Source organism: Colias philodice, chromosome 27 (genome assembly GCF_061535455.1).
Source record: "Colias philodice isolate Cphi_HAF_F1 chromosome 27, ilColPhil1 Martin Lab GWU primary, whole genome shotgun sequence".
Classification (NCBI taxonomy): domain Eukaryota; kingdom Metazoa; phylum Arthropoda; class Insecta; order Lepidoptera; family Pieridae; genus Colias; species Colias philodice.
Window position 1 is genome coordinate 245,945 of NC_143112.1, and position 18,735 is coordinate 264,679.

At 33.9% G+C, this 18,735-nt stretch overlaps 1 protein-coding gene and 1 non-coding gene across 2 annotated transcripts in view; both read right to left on the reverse strand.

The window, feature by feature from the left end:
• Positions 1–18,735, reverse strand: part of RhoGEF2 (Rho guanine nucleotide exchange factor 2) — a 191,327-nt gene that overhangs the window by 19,136 nt on the left and 153,456 nt on the right. The window contains exons 23-28 of the mRNA XM_089711831.1: positions 5,473–5,576; positions 4,745–4,861; positions 3,247–3,488; positions 2,427–2,611; positions 1,785–1,997; positions 1,079–1,226 (exon numbers count right to left, since the gene is read on the reverse strand). Coding sequence (XP_089567957.1) covers positions 1,079–1,226; positions 1,785–1,997; positions 2,427–2,611; positions 3,247–3,488; positions 4,745–4,861; positions 5,473–5,576 — 1,009 coding nt within the window. The remainder of the gene's footprint in view (positions 1–1,078; positions 1,227–1,784; positions 1,998–2,426; positions 2,612–3,246; positions 3,489–4,744; positions 4,862–5,472; positions 5,577–18,735) is intronic.
• On the reverse strand, positions 157–281 carry LOC149476427 (U4 spliceosomal RNA). The gene has a single exon (XR_016317847.1). It is a non-coding gene; the product is annotated as a U4 spliceosomal RNA (small nuclear RNA).

Here is an 18,735-nt window from a genome sequence, read left to right on the forward strand (position 1 = left end):
GCGTTAGAACCACAGGACAGCTCTTTGGCATATTATGATATATTATGTAGTTAGATATACGTTACATATTATGTAATATTAAATTGTAATATTGACATAATTTTAAAAGAGCTACTATGTAGTTTCTTGCCGGTTCTTCTTCATAGATACTGCTTTCCGAATCGGTGGTAAATGTTTAAAATATGTAGTGACGATTCAAAAGTGCTTCTAAAAGTTTCAACTAGCAATAATCGCACCTCGGATTAACCTCATTGGTTACGATATTGCCTCTGCGCGTATTCAAAAAAAAATATTTTACTTGATCTATGACTTGTGCTAAATAATGTAATTTTTAATATTTTTTTTTTAACCTCAATTGTGCTGGGTACATACGATTTGGTTGGCATTTTACCGCAACATATTGTGTTTAAATTTGTGCATAATTAGTCAAAAATGTCAGCTGTGATGTACACATTACATATTTAAATAAATAAATAAATAAAATAGTTTGGAAAATCCAAAAGTGCACGCCTCATAATTTTTTTTAATAATTATTTATTAATTATTATTTTTGTTTATTTAATAACAATTAAACCACATCGAATCAGACCCTGAAAAATGAAAGGGTTCTATTCCTGAGCATACTCAAGCGTAAGAGAAAAAAAAAAAAAAGATTAGTAAAGTATTTCGGTCGCTATCGTGTTAACAAGAAAATCCTCCGCACATACAGACACACGGACGTCCAAGACAGAACTTTTTTAAACTGTTTTTTAACTAGTTTAAATAACAAAAATGACATCAAAAATATCATGAATGTTAAAAATAGTGTTTTTTCTTAATATGTGTGTGTATGTATTATCTTACAAGTGCAATGTATGATACATAAAGACATTTTAAGTTTGAAAATTCAGATATTTTGCGCGAAGTGACAGCAGTACCCACCTCAACGCTTCGCTTATGAGGCGTGCAAAAGCAGTCTAATTTCATAAATTTGAGTTCGAGTTAAGTTCTTCCCACTCGCCCATCTGCCCCTGCCCCTACTGCCCCTGCCCCTGCCCCTACTGCCCCTGCCCCTGCCCCTGCCCCTGCCTCCACTCACCCGCACGCCGCACTTCTTGGCGTCAGTCCGCAGCAGCAGCTCGCCCTCCATGCGCAGCGCGTGCGCGGTCAGATCCAACCGCCTCAACTCCTCCCACTCGCCGCCAACCGGCGCGCGGACTTCTAGCTTGCTTTGGATCGTTTTTAATCTGAAATAAGTAATAAATTCAAGTTTTATACAATTAATATCTGTTCAAATGCAAATTCCCAAAAGATTTAGTCTAATAAATCATTAGTTTGATAAAAAATACATGTAAGAATTCATAAATAAAAGCCTATTAAATAAATTCAAGTTTTATACAGTTGAATTCTGTTTACATTCAAATTCCCGAAATATTTAATCTGTTAAACACGGCTTATTATAAATATGTAATGGTAAATCATTAACATAATATGTTAAAAATAATAACGGACCTAGAATAGAACCTTGTGGGACCCCAATTTGCATTACTGTATCTGGTGAGGTTTGGCTTTTCAATTTAGGCCTTTCGAATGCGGTTATATAGTAAGAGGCTATCAGATCTTAAGCATAACTTGAAATTTCATGAATATTTAATGTTTCTGAATATTTTGTTGTGTTCAACATTATCAAAAGCTTTAGAATGATCACAAAATAAAACCGTCTACAGTTTGTTGACATTTACAAGACTAAAGCATTTAAAAACGTACATTCGTTACTATTTCATTCTATGTATTCTATAACTTACCTATGTTCATTCTCAGCGGTGCGTATAGCCGTGTCCACAGTATGCAGCACTTCCTTGGCAGTGGCCAACGCTCGGCGAAGTTGGGCCACGTCCTCCGCACTCTCACCATCAGTGCCACCGCCACTACCGCCAGCAGCGGCCACTTCTGGGGTCACTTCTTCTTCTACCACTGTCTTGAGAATGCCTTCGAGGAGCAGCTGGTATTTTGTTAATCTGTGAAATTGAAATGTGTTAGTTTTTGATGGTGTCAATTTTATGGACATTTTTGTTTAGTAAATGTGACATTATTTTCAGTATCTACCAACTTTAAGTCAATTACTTCCACTTTTTATGTTTAGCAATGTAATGTTTATTTGCTTTTGTTATTTCTTTTCAACTGACTTAAAAAGAGGACTCAAATGTTTTGATGTCAACTTACGACTGGTTTAATCGATTTTGACTACTATTTTTTTAATTTTACAGTTTTTTCTGGTGCCATCGATCTAAGATCGACTTTAAAGATTTTTGTCTTTTAGTGTCCGCACCTCTGCCACACGCAGGCGAGCAGGTCGCGCAGCTGCAGCCGGCCGCAGCGGGGCAGCTGCTCGCGGCCCGCCAGGAACTGGTGCAGCTCCTTGTTGTGTGTCTATTTAGTGTCTGTACCTCTGCCACACGCAGGCGAGCAGGTCGCGCAGCTGCAGCCGGCCGCAGCGGGGCAGCTGCTCGCGGCCCGCCAGGAACTGGTGCAGCTCCTTGTTCTTGCGGCGCCGCTCGCGCAGTGCGTCCAGCGCCATGCGCTGCCCGCGGCAGAACCGCGCCAGGCAGCTCGCGTAGCCCGCCTCGCCCAACTGAGACGATAGATAGTAAAGAGTGTTTAAATCTATTATATATTATATAAAACTCAAAGGTGACTGATATAGTGATCTATCAACGCACAGCCCAAACCACTGGACGGATCGGGCTGAAATATATGGCATGCAGGTAGATGTTAGGACGGAGGCGTCCTCTAAGAAAGGGTTTTGATCAATTCAAACCCCAAGGGGATAAAATAGGGGATGAAAATTTGTATCATGTTTATTTATCTTTTCCACGCAGGCGAAGCTGCGGGCAACAGCTAAAAATAAGTTTCAATATGACTGTGTTTATATTTTCCCTTGATTTTATTTAGCATTCATATTCTTATTCTTCTACATTATTAGGGACAGTAGGATTTGTTAATTGATTTTCAATGCCTGAAAGATCTAAAAAGAAACAAAAAAAAAAGAACTAAAATATGGATAGCATTTATGTATTGGCATTATTAAATATAAGTACATACTTTGTTTGCATAAGAAAGTAGTTTGCGTAAATACCTTGATTTAAAATAGACTCATTAATTTAATCCTTAATTATTAACTCATTAATAACACAAACTCAAACATTGATAAGTAATAAACAAATTACTGAAAATGCTGTCAATTTTACCCCTCCCCTCCCCACTCACCGTGTTCAGCATGACATCAGCCACAGCCCGCACGCCGACCACGTGCTGCGGGGCCTCACTCCGCACCGCCCGCAGCTCGCCATACAACCGCACGTGCCGCTCCCTCACAGCGGGCAGGTTCGGGAACAGAGCTCGCAACTCGTCCGCCGGCAACAATGCGGGCTGCCGTTCGAGTGGGCGGAGGAAATCCCCTCCCAGCACTTTGAGCCAGCGCACGTGAGACCCCTCCGATACTATTAGCTCTGCGAGACGAATTATAATATTCGTGGTAAAAGAAATACATGAAAGTACAGATGAAAAATAACAGTACGAAAAAGCGTATAGAGTCAATTGCGCGTAGATAATAAATATAGACAAAAGGATATTTCATTTGCCACAAAAGAAAGACAGTTAAAAATTAAAACATGACAGGGAACAGATACATACAATGATGCTTAACATAGATATAAACATAATTTTATATGGCACCTAAGAAAGATAAAATTTAAAATTCAAAAAATTAAACAGAATACAAACATCTAATAATACCAAAGGAGAATGACCACGGGTGGTATCGGTAAAATTTGATTTGTGCCACGTATTCGTTATATTGTTAATTCCTATTTGTATTTATAATGATCATATGTATCAATATTAAGTCTTAATTAAACCGGATAAATTGAAATAATAGTAAAAGTTTTTCTTTTGAAACATGTATGACTACGTATGGAATCGGTAAAATACTAGTTGTGTCACGTGTTCGTGATATTGTTAATTCTTATTTGTATTTATAATGATCATATTTATCACTATTAAGTTGTAATTATACCGAATAAATAGAAATAAAAGTAAAAGTTTTGTTTTGACACATACCTATATCTATCTCTCTTGCAAGCGTCATATGTCATAGTTTCTATTTGAAATGTCAAATGAATGTGTTCGACGCATTGTTCGATGTTATTTTGAAATAATGTTTAAATTACGATTTACTTTTCACATTTGTCTTGTAAATTAAAATATTACCTATGTAATAAATGTAAAACTTAACATTCATCGTTAGTTTAAACTCGATTAAGTAGTTTTTTGAAGTGTTAAATAAAACTATTGTTTTATTTTTATTGTCGCGAACTGCGGCTTATTTACATAAAAACTTTAATCATATCTAAAAGTACTAACATCAAGCTTTAAATTGAGCTATATTTCATCTTGACACAATAAGTTTGATTGCGATACCAAGTGCCATAGTCACTTGGGCAATCTCCTTTCTTGCAGGTGACATTTCTGCAGTGATTATTAAAGTGGATCATAAAAAAAATTTCTCAATTACATACATACCTAAATACGAAATCTTTAATTTAATTCTAGAAATTCTAGGTATATAGCTTCAATTCATTCATAAAAACACCTACAACATGACATATTATATATCTACAACATTACTATCATTGACACCAAAATACTGCCCAGACCATAAAACTACTAAAGAATTGAACCCAGAAGCTACTAGAAGAACCCTCACCATGTATGACCTCCTGGCGCTTCCTGAGGCGGGCGCACAGCACCACGCTGTCGCGCACGGCGGCCGGCAAGCTGTCCGACCACTGCGCTGCTAACGGCTCCTCTTCTTCGGACCAGTCTGGAATAACACATTATTTATTTAAGAAAAAAGCTTATATACTGCATGCAATAATACAAAAAGACCCATTTATGCAAACATGAAACATTTTTTGAAGTGAAAACTTCTTTAGCGGCGTTGAGCACTCGCGTCAGGACACGTGACCTGATCGAAAAAGCGTAAGACGGATACCATTCCAAAATATCAAACATGCTCAACGTTAATAATCAAATTTTCACTTCTGCCGGCACTTCCGGAGTGCAACCCGTCTTTTTTTTGTTAAATTTAGTGTTAAAATACGTTTTCTACCTTCTCAAAAAATATAATAAATTTCTGACAACTAATAATGCAGCTTTTTACCTGTCAATTATTGCGGGCTTAATCCAATTTCCAAATTTCAAATAAAAGAACATTGTACTACATATATACATATACATATATACATACATACATTTTGTAAAATCTTTTTACAAAATTCTCAATGTCTGGAAAATTCTCACATGTGGGTTGTCCGATATTTTTTTTAGCCTACAATAGTTGATTAACGATACGGTAAGCACGCTGCAACTAAACAAATTGTCATATTATGTAGTCAGTTAAAAATTCTCTAGAAATTGACAAATAACAACCACCTTGTTGCTCAGCTGCGACAGTGTTGCTCTCGTTGCTTCTAGACGACAAACTCGAACTGCTCGAGCTGCCGGAAGGCGCTGTCGCCGCTCCTGGCTCCAAATCACTGTAATATAAAACAATATTATATAATTAAAATATTGCACTTTTTTTAAAAGCTCCATACAATATTTTCCATGAAGGAAAACTTGCATGTGAAAAAATCTTTATAAATACCAAGAAGAACGTTCTTCAGTCTTCTTCAAACCAAATTATAGTGAAGTTTCATATAGAAATGTAAGTCATATAGAAACTTCCAGGATTCTGCACCTAGCGCAAAACTTTTAGGGCATATAAATTCATGAGGTATATCTCACAAATACATGACATTCCATACCCTTAACACACAACATTCAATACGTGTACGGTAACACCTTAACATACCTTCATAACTGATCAGAACATTCCAGAAATTGTAGGTATCTAGCTCATAAGTGAAATATGCCAACCAACCACTAAATTCACAGGAATTGCGTAGTTATGCTCACTTGTTTATACATGAATGAATTACGTACGCTTCGATAAAGTTACATTGAGTATTTGTGATATGCTTCATCTAATTTGAATAATTGTAATAATTTCTCAAGTGAAAAGGAAAATGATCGAAGCTTTGCCTATTTACATAAATCGATTAAAATCTCAATCAAAGGCTATTGCCGCCAACGATGAAAATTTCCACGGATTCGAATAATGGACTTTTCCTCAATTGTGAAAATATCTACGGAAAAGAAATGTTTGTTTTGGACTGCTTTGCGAAGTTCGTGTGACGTCTTGATAATGAGAGGTTTATTTTGGCTACCAAAATCAGCACCAATGCATTATGTATGCATGGAATATATCCCTTACCACTTTCGTTTAATTTAAAATTGCAAAATTCTATAGACGAGATCGACCTATATCTTTGTAGTCAATTCATTATAGCACTATTGTATCTTCAAATAATCCTTGAAATGTCATTAATGTTCTTCTTTCATTAATTCAACTAGGAAGTGTTCATTCTGCCAATATACATTCTTCGAACAATCTACCCAACCCACACAACCAAACAAAAGCACACAACACAACTACAAACTAAATCAAACGCTTCCCAAAAATCCATCACCCGTTCAACACGATGAATGATTAGTAGGTACCGATAAGTCTCAATCGCACATCGCACTCGGCTCTGGTTCCGGGAAAACAATAGAAATGGGTATAATTAGACGCAGAATCAAAGGTCGGGAGGAAGCGAGTTACAAACATGTGGGGGAAGTTATTACACTAAATCCGGAACGCGCGCGCGCACATCTGATACTGTTTGTGCAAAGTCCACGCACTTTTTGACAGTATGACGAGATGTGACGGGTTTTAATCGCAATTATTTAACTTATAGACCATAAAGATTAGTAAGCTGTATGAATGAACCAGTAACTAAGGGATATACAGCAGTGAATCTATCGTAGTAACAAGGTCAACGATAAGAATTAAGTTCTTTCAACAAGTAAGCTTTTCTGTTTGAAAAAGACAATATCTATTTATGATCTTTTACGCAAGTTTTTCACTTTATGCAATCCTTGCAGCAGTGCTTTATCGACCTTCTATTCCTTCTTAACTCTGTCAATAAGAAACACGCAAATTTCTACCATCCATATTAAATGACGTCCCTGTTAAACCAAATCATACACAAGTACATCCATAAATAACGTATGATCAAATTGCAATATATTTAATTATTATCCTTGAACACCTCGGCTGGGATTTACGATTGTGATTGATAGACAATTTATTGATTTAGTTTCTATATATACGCACTGCAAGAGTGACTTAAATAGATTTCACCGTTTGACGGATTGCCGGATGTGCTTTAATAGAATCTGTATCTTTGCAGATATGTTCAAGGTAGCATTTGATTTTCAGTATACAACTACTAGAGAAAGATGTATAAGTAAATTTTTCCTTTTATTCGTCCGTGAAATATTTTTTATGATAGACTTTTATATTTCTTCTAAATTTAATGCAAATGAACCAACCACTGCCTGGGATAATTTTTCTTACTTGAAATATCAATTGCTGTATAAATTTTTATATCAAACATAGACAATTGCTTGCGTCAGAATACGTTATTATCAAGACTTTATGAGCACAAGTAATTTTTAAGAATTGTTTAAAAATACAAAAATATCGAAAGGTCTCATTCAAAATTATTTTAGTTTTGAACAACTCGGGCTAATTGGCAAACTTCATTCACTTAATCTCATATAATAATAAAACAACAAAATAATAATTGCCTGTACCCTCCCTTAATAAAAACATGAAATAAAGGTTAACACGATTAAATTCCACTTAAAAACACCCTCACACTTCAACGGAATCCATTACGGTCGTCATTCAAAGTACTGTTTATTCAATTATTACTTTTCTAAATGCAATATTATAATCCAATTAGTAACAACTAACGTATTACATAACCTACATCGATTATACGACTAGTAGCTAGATTAGACTGGTGGAATTTACCCCGATTTGTGAATATTTAAACTTAATATTTTAAATCAGCGATGAAAAAATAATGTGTTATTAACGTGTCTGTTTGTTGCACATTACAATAGAAATAGAAGCAACCGTTTTGAAAAAATCAATCATTATTTATAATTTTTATTTTACAGGCATAAAAGCATGACATTTAAATTATTATAAAATTAATTGAATAAAATTCAGAGCACATTATAAACATGTAAACCACGTCGATCTATTACAATAAATTTTATGAAACATTAAAAAAAACCATTTAGCAAAGACCTCATTTCCATTTCAATAATTAAAGTCTCTTTTAATATTTCAATATTATTTGTATAGAAAATAATGTTTTAAAAAAAAGCATTGATAATTCGTTCCGTCACATGAGTGGCGCATCCTGACAAATATCTGACGGGCACATTATCGTGTAACGTGACAAGCAATTACGATAAACGCATAGCAATATGATTTACTTACACATTTTTCGTTAAATATTATTTGTGAAATAATATTTTTGAATGCTTGGAGAAAAAGTTGTATATATTTTATATTTTTTGGAAGGCCACGATGTTTCTACACGGGATAGTAGCTACAGTTTTAGTTACCACTGAATGCGCTTTATATCCTCCAATAAAAATAAGAGAAACAACAAATATAACTATAAAATTAGGTATTAGAGATACAGTACAGAAAAGTTAGTAGCTTCTGTAGTCATACGGTAAGAGATTTACTACAGGAGAGTAACTTATCGAGCGTGAAATACATTACCGAATAAACTTATTATTACAACGCGATATCCACAATATTATTTATTTTCCTACACATCAGCACCCCTCTATAATTCCTATGTCCATCACACTGCTTTCGTTCAATCAAACCCACTAAAACACCTAATAACACAACAAATCAACAACCATCACCTCTCCGACAGCGTCCGCCTCGCCAGCATGCCAACAGTTGCCGGCTGTCGCCCGGCCGGCAGCGACACGTTGCGCGACACGCGCGGCGGGGCTTGTGCCGCCATTTTGTGTCGTACCACACTACACTAGAGTACACTAGAGTGCACTATAGTTCACAAGAGTACACTAGAGTAAACTATACTTCACTGGAGCACACAATAAAATCACTGATCGCTTGTATTCATAGTAAAAGTGAAAAACTGTTTTTGAATTTACTACACTACACTAGAGTACACTATACTTCACTGGAGTACACTATAAAGTCACTGATCACTTGTGTTCATGGTAATAAGCTAAATACTTGTAAAATTGTTCAATTAAATGGTAAGAATAGTTTAAATACTGAAATATGTTTATAAATAATTATTTTTTTTTAATGTTATTTATTAAACCGATGATTATGGTAATGTGGTATGGTATGGTATAATAATGGTACAATCAGAAATAAATTAATCGGCATTGATAATCATTTCACGTTTGTTTTATCTCTGATAATAATTTCCAGGAAGAATGCATATGAATTTTTTTAATAATTAATGTAATTTTTCAGTATATTTTCCTTTATTAAACGACCTCTAATGGATAACCAAATACGCATTCACAGCGAACATTCACACAACTTTTTCCATAATATTATATTCGCATAAACATCCCGAAATGACCCCAAAAACCACCAATTATTACAATAACTTTTGCCCCCTTGGAAACTAGGAAATAGCACGTTGCTCTTAATACGCATCCTTCACAAATTTACAATCTCGTAAATCTATTTACCGCATCATATACACATATATATACATATAAATATTGCATCTGACGCGCGTACATTTTCAGTTATTGCCCGAAATACATAGTACTGATAATATATAGAGCAATGAATCTTTTAACACCGACGTCATCGTCAAATACTCGTCTATTCATATTATCCAGATGCTAGTGCTTTTCCTAAAGGACTACTACTGCATTGGTATATCTCATTAGATGTTATTTTGTGCAATTATGTACGTACCTACGTCCGCGTCATTAAGAAATGCCACGAAGATATAAGTAGCTGTTTAGTTTAGCGGCAGGTTGTTCATAAAAATTAAAAACACGTTTTTTAAAAGATATAACAAAATGTCATATTTTAATTTTTAATTATTTAAAAAGTATAAGTATTAGACTAGAGAACGATAAACCTTCACATTGAAATTTAATTAATTTCCAACACGAAATAAGCTAAACAGCATTGTCATGTTAAAATGAATAAAATCACTAGAAAGCTGCGCTCCAACATCATAATATACTAAGTACCAGATCGTTTATTTCCGAGAAGATAAATAATAGTATGTTGAATAATCTAGAGATATATAGAAATAAATCAATCGTCCGTCCTGCTATGTGCCATACACAGGCATTAAGGGCTAATTTAGTACCGTAACTATATGCTAATCTAACTTCCTGCATGTGTAACCTTTGGATGACCATTTTTTACAAACGTATAAAAACAGCTATTTTCCTATAATATTATTCTTGCTTTTTCTACATATGATTTTCTGATATAGCATGGGTTATACAACTTCGTTTTTTCCTACAAATAATACATCTAAAGCAATGATATTTAATTATATAGGTTTATGCAAAAACTGTGCCAAATATCATTCATATCCGTCCTGTCGTTTATGTGTGTTAGAGTAACAAACATACTAACTTAATTTATTATTTTAATAGGTTAGTAGGAAAAAGTATGATTTAGACACGTTAATATTTCTTTCTAGACATAATTTTGCGCCGAAATTAAGAAATAACACACTAATAAAGCTTTTAAAAGCTAGTTGTATTTTTGAGTTTGAGTTGCAAGTAGAGTTGATATATTTTTACATTGACTGTGTAACGTACTTAGTTCCTTATTTGGTAACTGCATTTAACAATAGAAGATAAAATATACCAAGTTTAAAACAAACAAAGCTTATGATAATTTCAATTGAAAACAAAATAACCAATACGAAAACAGTGATTGGAAACTATTTGCAATTCCGATTATATATAAATAAATTATTAGTTTTCTGTGTATTATATTTAGAAAAATAGATTTAAGTACTAATATTATTCATACACACATACCTACTAACTATTTATATTTATTTATCTGTACAATTATTTTTAAACAATTATCATATTTTCCCCTTTTGCTATCGGTGACTCAACACTTTAGATATATGCATCACATTATAAATATTCTAAACTAGCGGTCCGCCCCGGCTTCGCCCGTGGTACATATTTACGTTTTCTCTACATAAAAACCATCCTCGTACTTCAAGGAATATAATAGAAAAGAATTATCGAAATCGGTTCAGCCGTTCACACGTGATGCCATGACAACGCGAAACGGGTGCAGACCCGCCGCCTTTTTATAGCTCCCGCCGCGAAGCGCGTCGAACGCGGCAACTGACACACAAAAATAATCCTTATGGCATGATTCTGTATTCACGCGCGATGACTTATAGCGTATTTCATGTATAACTTTGGTGTTTCTACACCGATTTACATGATTCTTTTACTATAACCTGCCCAGGAGTATGAAGAATAATTGTGCCAAATTTGGTTAAAATCCGTCGTGTAGTTTTTGTTTCTATAACGAATATACAGACAGACAGACAGACAGACAGACAGACAGACAGACAAAAATTTTACTGATTGCATTTTTGGCATCAGTAGCGATCCCTTATCACCCCTTCATAGTTTTTTTTTAAATATATTTCATGTACAGAATTGGCCTCTCTACAGATTTATTATAAGTATAGATAATAATTATAAAATAACGGAAGTCATTTAATATCTCGATGCATTGTACTGACTGCACTTGACCTGATTTTCTTATCTTTAAATTGTCTCTAAATAAATTATAAACAGAGCATCATATAACAGGTGCAAGTGATAATACTATCTTTTTCAAATTGTCTAATAGTTAAGTACCTACTTCAAAAATTTTTAAATAAAAAAAATCCCGAGATTTCTTTGTTAAAGTGACACAAAAATTTACTCAGTATACAATCATCTTAACAATAAAATTCATGTTTTTATTTCGAGCTAATATTCTAAATAATAATTATAAAATAACGGAAGTCATTTAATATCTCGATGCATTGTACTGACTGCACTTGACCTGATTTTCTTATCTTTAAATTGTCTCTAAATAAATTATAAACAGAGCATCATATAACAGGTGCAATTTTTGCACTCCTAATAGTTCATTTACATATATCATGAATTCATTAGATAATTTTAGTTTTAATGAAAATAGTATTGTTGTTATATTATACGGAGATAGTTTTAATTTAAAAAAACATGACATTGATATAGGATTTCAAAAAATGTTGAAAATTAGTAGTGAAACAAAATGCAAATTTATGTTGTGTACATTACCATATTTGCCTGGTTTGACACAAAATCAAAATAGATTTATCTATAATATTAACTTAAAATTATATAACTTAACAAATCATCATAGTGATGCATTTATATATTTTGACATAAATTCTTGTACAAAATCTTTTTGTTTGACAAGGAATACAGTGTATCTGCCATCTAGATATAATAGACTACAAGCCCGCATAGGACAAAAATATGGGTCAAATGAACCACCAGGGGACATATCTAGAACGATAGCAGAGCAAAAAATAATAAGATTCATCACTATGCCGTCACTTGTAAGCTGTCCAACTGAGTGCAGATGAGAATTGAAAAGTACAGGTAGACTCGGTAAATTTTGGTCATATATTTTTGTACGGCATTCTTAACCATCGATAGATCCATTAAAAATAATAAGAAACCGCTCAGTGCCGTACAAAAATGGTGGTCCACCAAGTCGGAATTTTTATTTAATTTCCGAGAGTTACCGGGGGTAAATTTGGTCATTTGACCATGTACGGCATCTGTGTCATACTATTGCTATACTGCTTTTAATCCATTATTCCGCAACGCCGTACAAAAATCATGGGGACAAGGGGAAAAAATCGAGAGTTGTAATCCCCTCTCTTTCCCCACTCCAGGGGGTCATTTGACACAACACGAAATAAATTTATTTTTAAAGTATTCTATGCATAGATAATATTTTTTCATGTGCCGTACATTTTCGTTGGTTCAAAGGGGAAAAATCTGAAAAAGAAAAAAATCCATATAACGAAATGTTTGCTTTATATTTTTATAATAAAATATAAATATACATTAATATTAAGAAGCTCGAGGTGGTTAATTATCACCTTGGAAAGTCGGAGTCAGGTGGAATGGACTCCGTTAAATTGATGAAGTAATAAAAAAGCTATGAACGAAAAGATGTGAATTATATGCAATCAGTCCATGAATACAGGTAAAGTCACAAGCAAATGCTAGTAATATATACATATTCAAAATGTACAAGTAAAGCGCTTTCAAATGATACCAAACACTGCATATTTATCTTAACTTTATTTTTTTACTCTGTATGTTTTGTCCGCTAGAGGGCGCCACATTAGATTTTGTGAAACCCCATATAGCCTTTAGCTAGCTGGTCGTTGGTTATCCAGTGAACAATTCAGACGCCTCTAATGATATGTCATTTGTCGAATTCTGATAAGTAGTTTAGAAGTTACGAGGGAATAGATGAACATACATACATGACCTGTAAACAACCATAACCCTCTTTTTGCTTTGCCGTAGTTGGGTAAAAATATGTTAATGCCGTACTGTATCAAATGGCCATAAAGCACTCTTAAAATTGTAGCTTTCGTCGCTTTCATCAGCCTAAAAGATGTGGTCTGCACAAAAATGTACGGCATCGTTTTTTCCTAATTTATCTATGTTAATACTATTTAAAACAACGGATAAAGTGTAGAAAACTATTATATTTCATTAATCTACGATGTTTAAACTTTAACAAAATTTCTGGTTTTGCATTTCTCTATAACTTTTTTTAGAACGGTTTCTTTTGAACGGCAATACTATACAACAATTGAATTTTACAATATCATGTTAAAAAAAAAGTTCCCGTACAGGGTCAAATGACCTTACAGCTCTTTATATCAAGAATTCGATGAAATTAAGATGATTATTGGTATACATTTAAAAGAACAATTATTTTTTGACGGCATTGCTTTTAATAGTACTTTTGAGTGCTAGATAATGTTTTGGAACCGAAGCCGTACTTAGTCAAATGACCCCCTGGAGTGGGGAAAGAGAGGGGATTGCAACTCACGATTTTTTCCCCTTGTCCCCATGATTTTTGTACGGCGTTGCGGAATAATGGATTAAAAGCAGTATAGCAATAGTATGACACAGATGCCGTACATGGTCAAATGACCAAATTTACCCCCGGTAACTCTCGGAAATTAAATAAAAATTCCGACTTGGTGGACCACCATTTTTGTACGGCACTGAGCGGTTTCTTATTATTTTTAATGGATCTATCGATGGTTAAGAATGCCGTACAAAAATATATGACCAAAATTTACCGAGTCTACCTGTACTTTTCAATTCTCATCTGCACTCAGTTGGACAGCTTACAAGTGACGGCATAGTGATGAATCTTATTATTTTTTGCTCTGCTATCGTTCTAGATATGTCCCCTGGTGGTTCATTTGACCCATATTTTTGTCCTATGCGGGCTTGTAGTCTATAAGAGAGAACTTGCTATGTTAATAGCATATAAAATTATTAACCAGTCTGATACATGTTCAGTAGCAGACCATCGATCTACTATAATTTTATGTAGTAGTAATTATATACATCAACCTAGGTTAAGTGTTAATAGACAAACTAGCCCTAAGCTAGATTTAAACTAGTATGTAAGACAACAGCTAAGCAGCCTTTTTCCATTGTACATCAAAATATTCAAGGCTTGGCTAGCAAATTATTAGAAATAGAATTATTTTTAAATCATAATAAAATTAAAATATTTTGTGTAACAGAACATTGGCTTAAACAATGTCAGTTGTTAATAAATATTGATAATTATAAATTAAAAAGTATATACTTTAGGACAAATGCTATTCATGGAGGTTCTCTTATTTTTGTACACAATAGTTTAAAATGCAAGGAACGAACTGACATTGTTAGCCTTTCTGTAGAACGCACCATTGAACTGTCCTGTGTTGAGCTTGAGCGTTACATTATTGTTTGCGTATACAGACCTCCTTCCAGTGACTATAATTTGTTTGAGACAGTCATGGAAGAAATATTAAAGCGTTTAGGCAGGAGTAAAAAGAAGGTAATAGTATGTGGTGATTTTAATATTGATTTACTTTCACACACACAAACGGCAACACGAATAGTTAATTTGTTTCATTCATTTAATCTGTATAAACTTTTTGATGAACCCACACGAATAACACCTACTTCTGCAACTTGTATTGATAATATATACTGTGATTGCAAATGTTTAGAAAAATATATTCTCAACACGCTAACTTCGGATCACTGTGGCCAGAAAGTAGTTTTTGAATGGGATTGCATACCTACAATTAAAAGAATTAATGTTAGGCCTATAACTAGGAAAGGCATTCATACATTCAGAAATAATATTGATAATAAACTGCCTGACCTGAATGATCAATCCTTTCATAAAAATCCTTGTGAAATGTTTACAAATCTTTTTAAGTTCATTCATAGTGAATATGAAAAAATATTTAAAATTAAATCTTTAACTATTACCAAGGATTTACCATTCAGCCAATGGGCAACTCCTAGTATACACAGATGCAGGAACGTTCTTTACGAGTTATATGGTATGAAACAATATAACAAAGACTTGTCATTTCTTAGTTATGTTAGAAATTATTCAAAAACATTTAAAAAAGTTTGTCTCACTGCCAAGAGTTTGTATGTCAGAGATAAAATACGCAACTCTGACAATAAAGTTAAAACGGTTTGGACAATTATTAATGGTGAATTGGGCAAAAGCCAATCGAATGATAGTACCATAAAACTTGTCAATTCTGGTAGGGTCATTGACAAAAGTGCTGATGTTGCGCTTGCTTTTGAAGATTTCTTTAGTAATATCCCTGCTAGTATAACTAAGAATTTAAATTCGTCTTCAGCGCTTGCAGAGTCTTTATTGAGGGATCATGTTGCTGAGTGTAACAAATTATTTGAATTGCGACACGTGACTGCTGATGAAATTGTTAAAACTTTTAAAACATTAAATTTAAAAAAAACATGTGATCTCTGGGGTATGTCTGTAAATTTAGTAAATAATATCATAGAAAACATTGCCAATCAACTGGCGTTTATATTTAATCAGTGTTGTGACTGTGGTATATTCCCTGATTTACTAAAATTTAGCAAAGTTATTCCTTTATTTAAAAGTGGTGACCAAGAAGACAGTAATAACTATAGGCCAATTTCCATATTACCAACTTTGAGCAAAGTCTTCGAGAAACTAATTTTAAACCAATTAAGTAGTCATTTTGCATCAAATGGTTTACTGCACGCCAAACAGTATGGTTTCACAAAGGGGCGCTCTACCACTGATGCCGGAGTAGCTCTTTTGTCACATATATACAAAGCATGGGAAAATTCAAAGAATGCTTTGGGGATATTCTGTGACCTTTCTAAGGCTTTTGACTGTGTAGAACATTCCACTCTATTACGGAAACTAAATTTTTACGGTATCAAAGGTTTAGCTCAGGATCTCATAGCTTCATATCTTCAGAACAGGGTACAAACCGTTGTCGTTAATGGAGAGAAATCTCGCGGTGCGCCGATTAACATAGGTGTTCCGCAGGGATCTATCTTAGGACCGTTTTTGTTCTTAGTGTATATTAATGACCTACCTTATTATTTGGAGGATATGTGTGAAATAGTACTGTTTGCAGATGACACCTCATTAATTTTTAATGTGGATAGACATGACACAAATGTTGACGAAGTAAACTCTGCTCTTTTACGCATATCCAATTGGTTTAATACTAATAATTTACTATTAAATACAAAAAAAACAAATTGTGTAGAATTTATCCTCCCAAATGTAAAAAAGGTGAAAAGGAATATTATTTTAAACGGGGAGGTATTATACCCTGTGGAATCGACTGTTTTTCTTGGTTTGACATTAGATGAGAAGCTTCAATGGGGGGCCCATGTTACCACCACCGCTGCTAAGCTCAGCTCAGCTGCATATGCAGTTAGAAGAATAAGGCATCTCACTGATGAAGAAACGGCTAGATTGGTTTACTTTAGCTACTTTCATAGCATAATGTCCTATGGAATTCTGCTATGGGGCAGGGCTGCAGATATAGAAACTATATTTATATTACAGAAAAGAGCCATACGCTCTATATATAATTTGCGTGCTCGAGACTCACTAAGAGATCTCTTTAAGAATACTGGTATCCTTACTGTACCGTCGCAGTATATATTTAATAATATTTTATATGTACACAATAACGCTTACTTACACACAAAAGTCGGAGATAGACATTGTTATGACACAAGAAACAGAAATAAAATTGAAATGCCATTTTTCCGGCTAGCTAAAGTTAAAAATTCATTTATGGGTCAAGGTATACGCTTTTACAACAGAATTCCTCATAATATTAAAGAGTTTAGTTGTTCTAAATTTAAAACTTATATAAAAAATGTACTAGTTCAGAGAGCCTATTACAGTATTAAGGAATATATGGACGATAAAAACCCATGGAGGGTTGTCGCGTAAAAACCACAGGACAGTTCTTTGGCATATTATGTTAATATAATTATTATGATGTTACATATGTAATTTGTAAAATTGTAAAACTGATATGATTAAAAAGAGCAACTATGGAGTTTCTTGCCGATTCTTCTCCGTAGATACTGCTTTCCGAATCGGTGGTAAATGTTAAAAATATGTACCTAATGACGTTTCAAAAGTGCTTCTAGAAGAAGTCTAATTGAATAAATAAATGTTTGAGTTTGAGTTTGAGTTTGAATACTATCTTTTTCAAATTATCTAATAGTTAAGTACCTACTTCAAAAATTTTTAAATAAAAAAAATCCCGAGATTTCTTTGTTAAAGTGACACAAAAATTTACTCAGTATACAATCATCTTAACAATAAAATTCATGTTTTTATTTCGAGCTAAAAATGCTATACCTACATACTCATCAACCTACATTACTTATTATCAATAACCATCGAAAAACAAAAACACTACACACCACTACCTAACCTACGACAATCCAAAACGACACTTCGACACGAGCATATATAAATATATTCCGTAACATATAACCCGCGGCACACGTCCGAACCGCAGGGCGTCCGCGGAACGACTGATAAGGGCAGATGCATGGGTGTAGGGCGGGCGCAAGCTCGTAGAGCGGAAAAGCTTTAGTGCGAATTAATGAATGAACAAACGAATTGTTTAGTGGTAGAGTTCGTATGTTTAAGTATTATTATAAGTTGAAGGAAAAAATATAAATGCAATAGTGCATTTATGGCAAAAGTTTACTAAAAGCTCGATTCGGAGTTTTATCATTTGACAATAAAAGTACATAGAGATTAGGGTATTTTCTAGAGGAATTTTCCAATTTTGCGGTTGTTTGAAATCGCTACAATTATTAATTGAACGCATTTTCTGTGTTCGAAAATGCGTTCAAACTAGGATTTTTCTAATGGTATCAAAACTGAATTTTGATATTGTGCGACATTTCGAAAAAACTTTTAAAGGTTCAACAAAAGCTTCATATAAAGCTATATCACTAAAAATTGCACTCTCAATTATATCACACCTCCCTCCTTACCACGAACCTCCTCACTCCATAATTAAGTGCAATAATTAT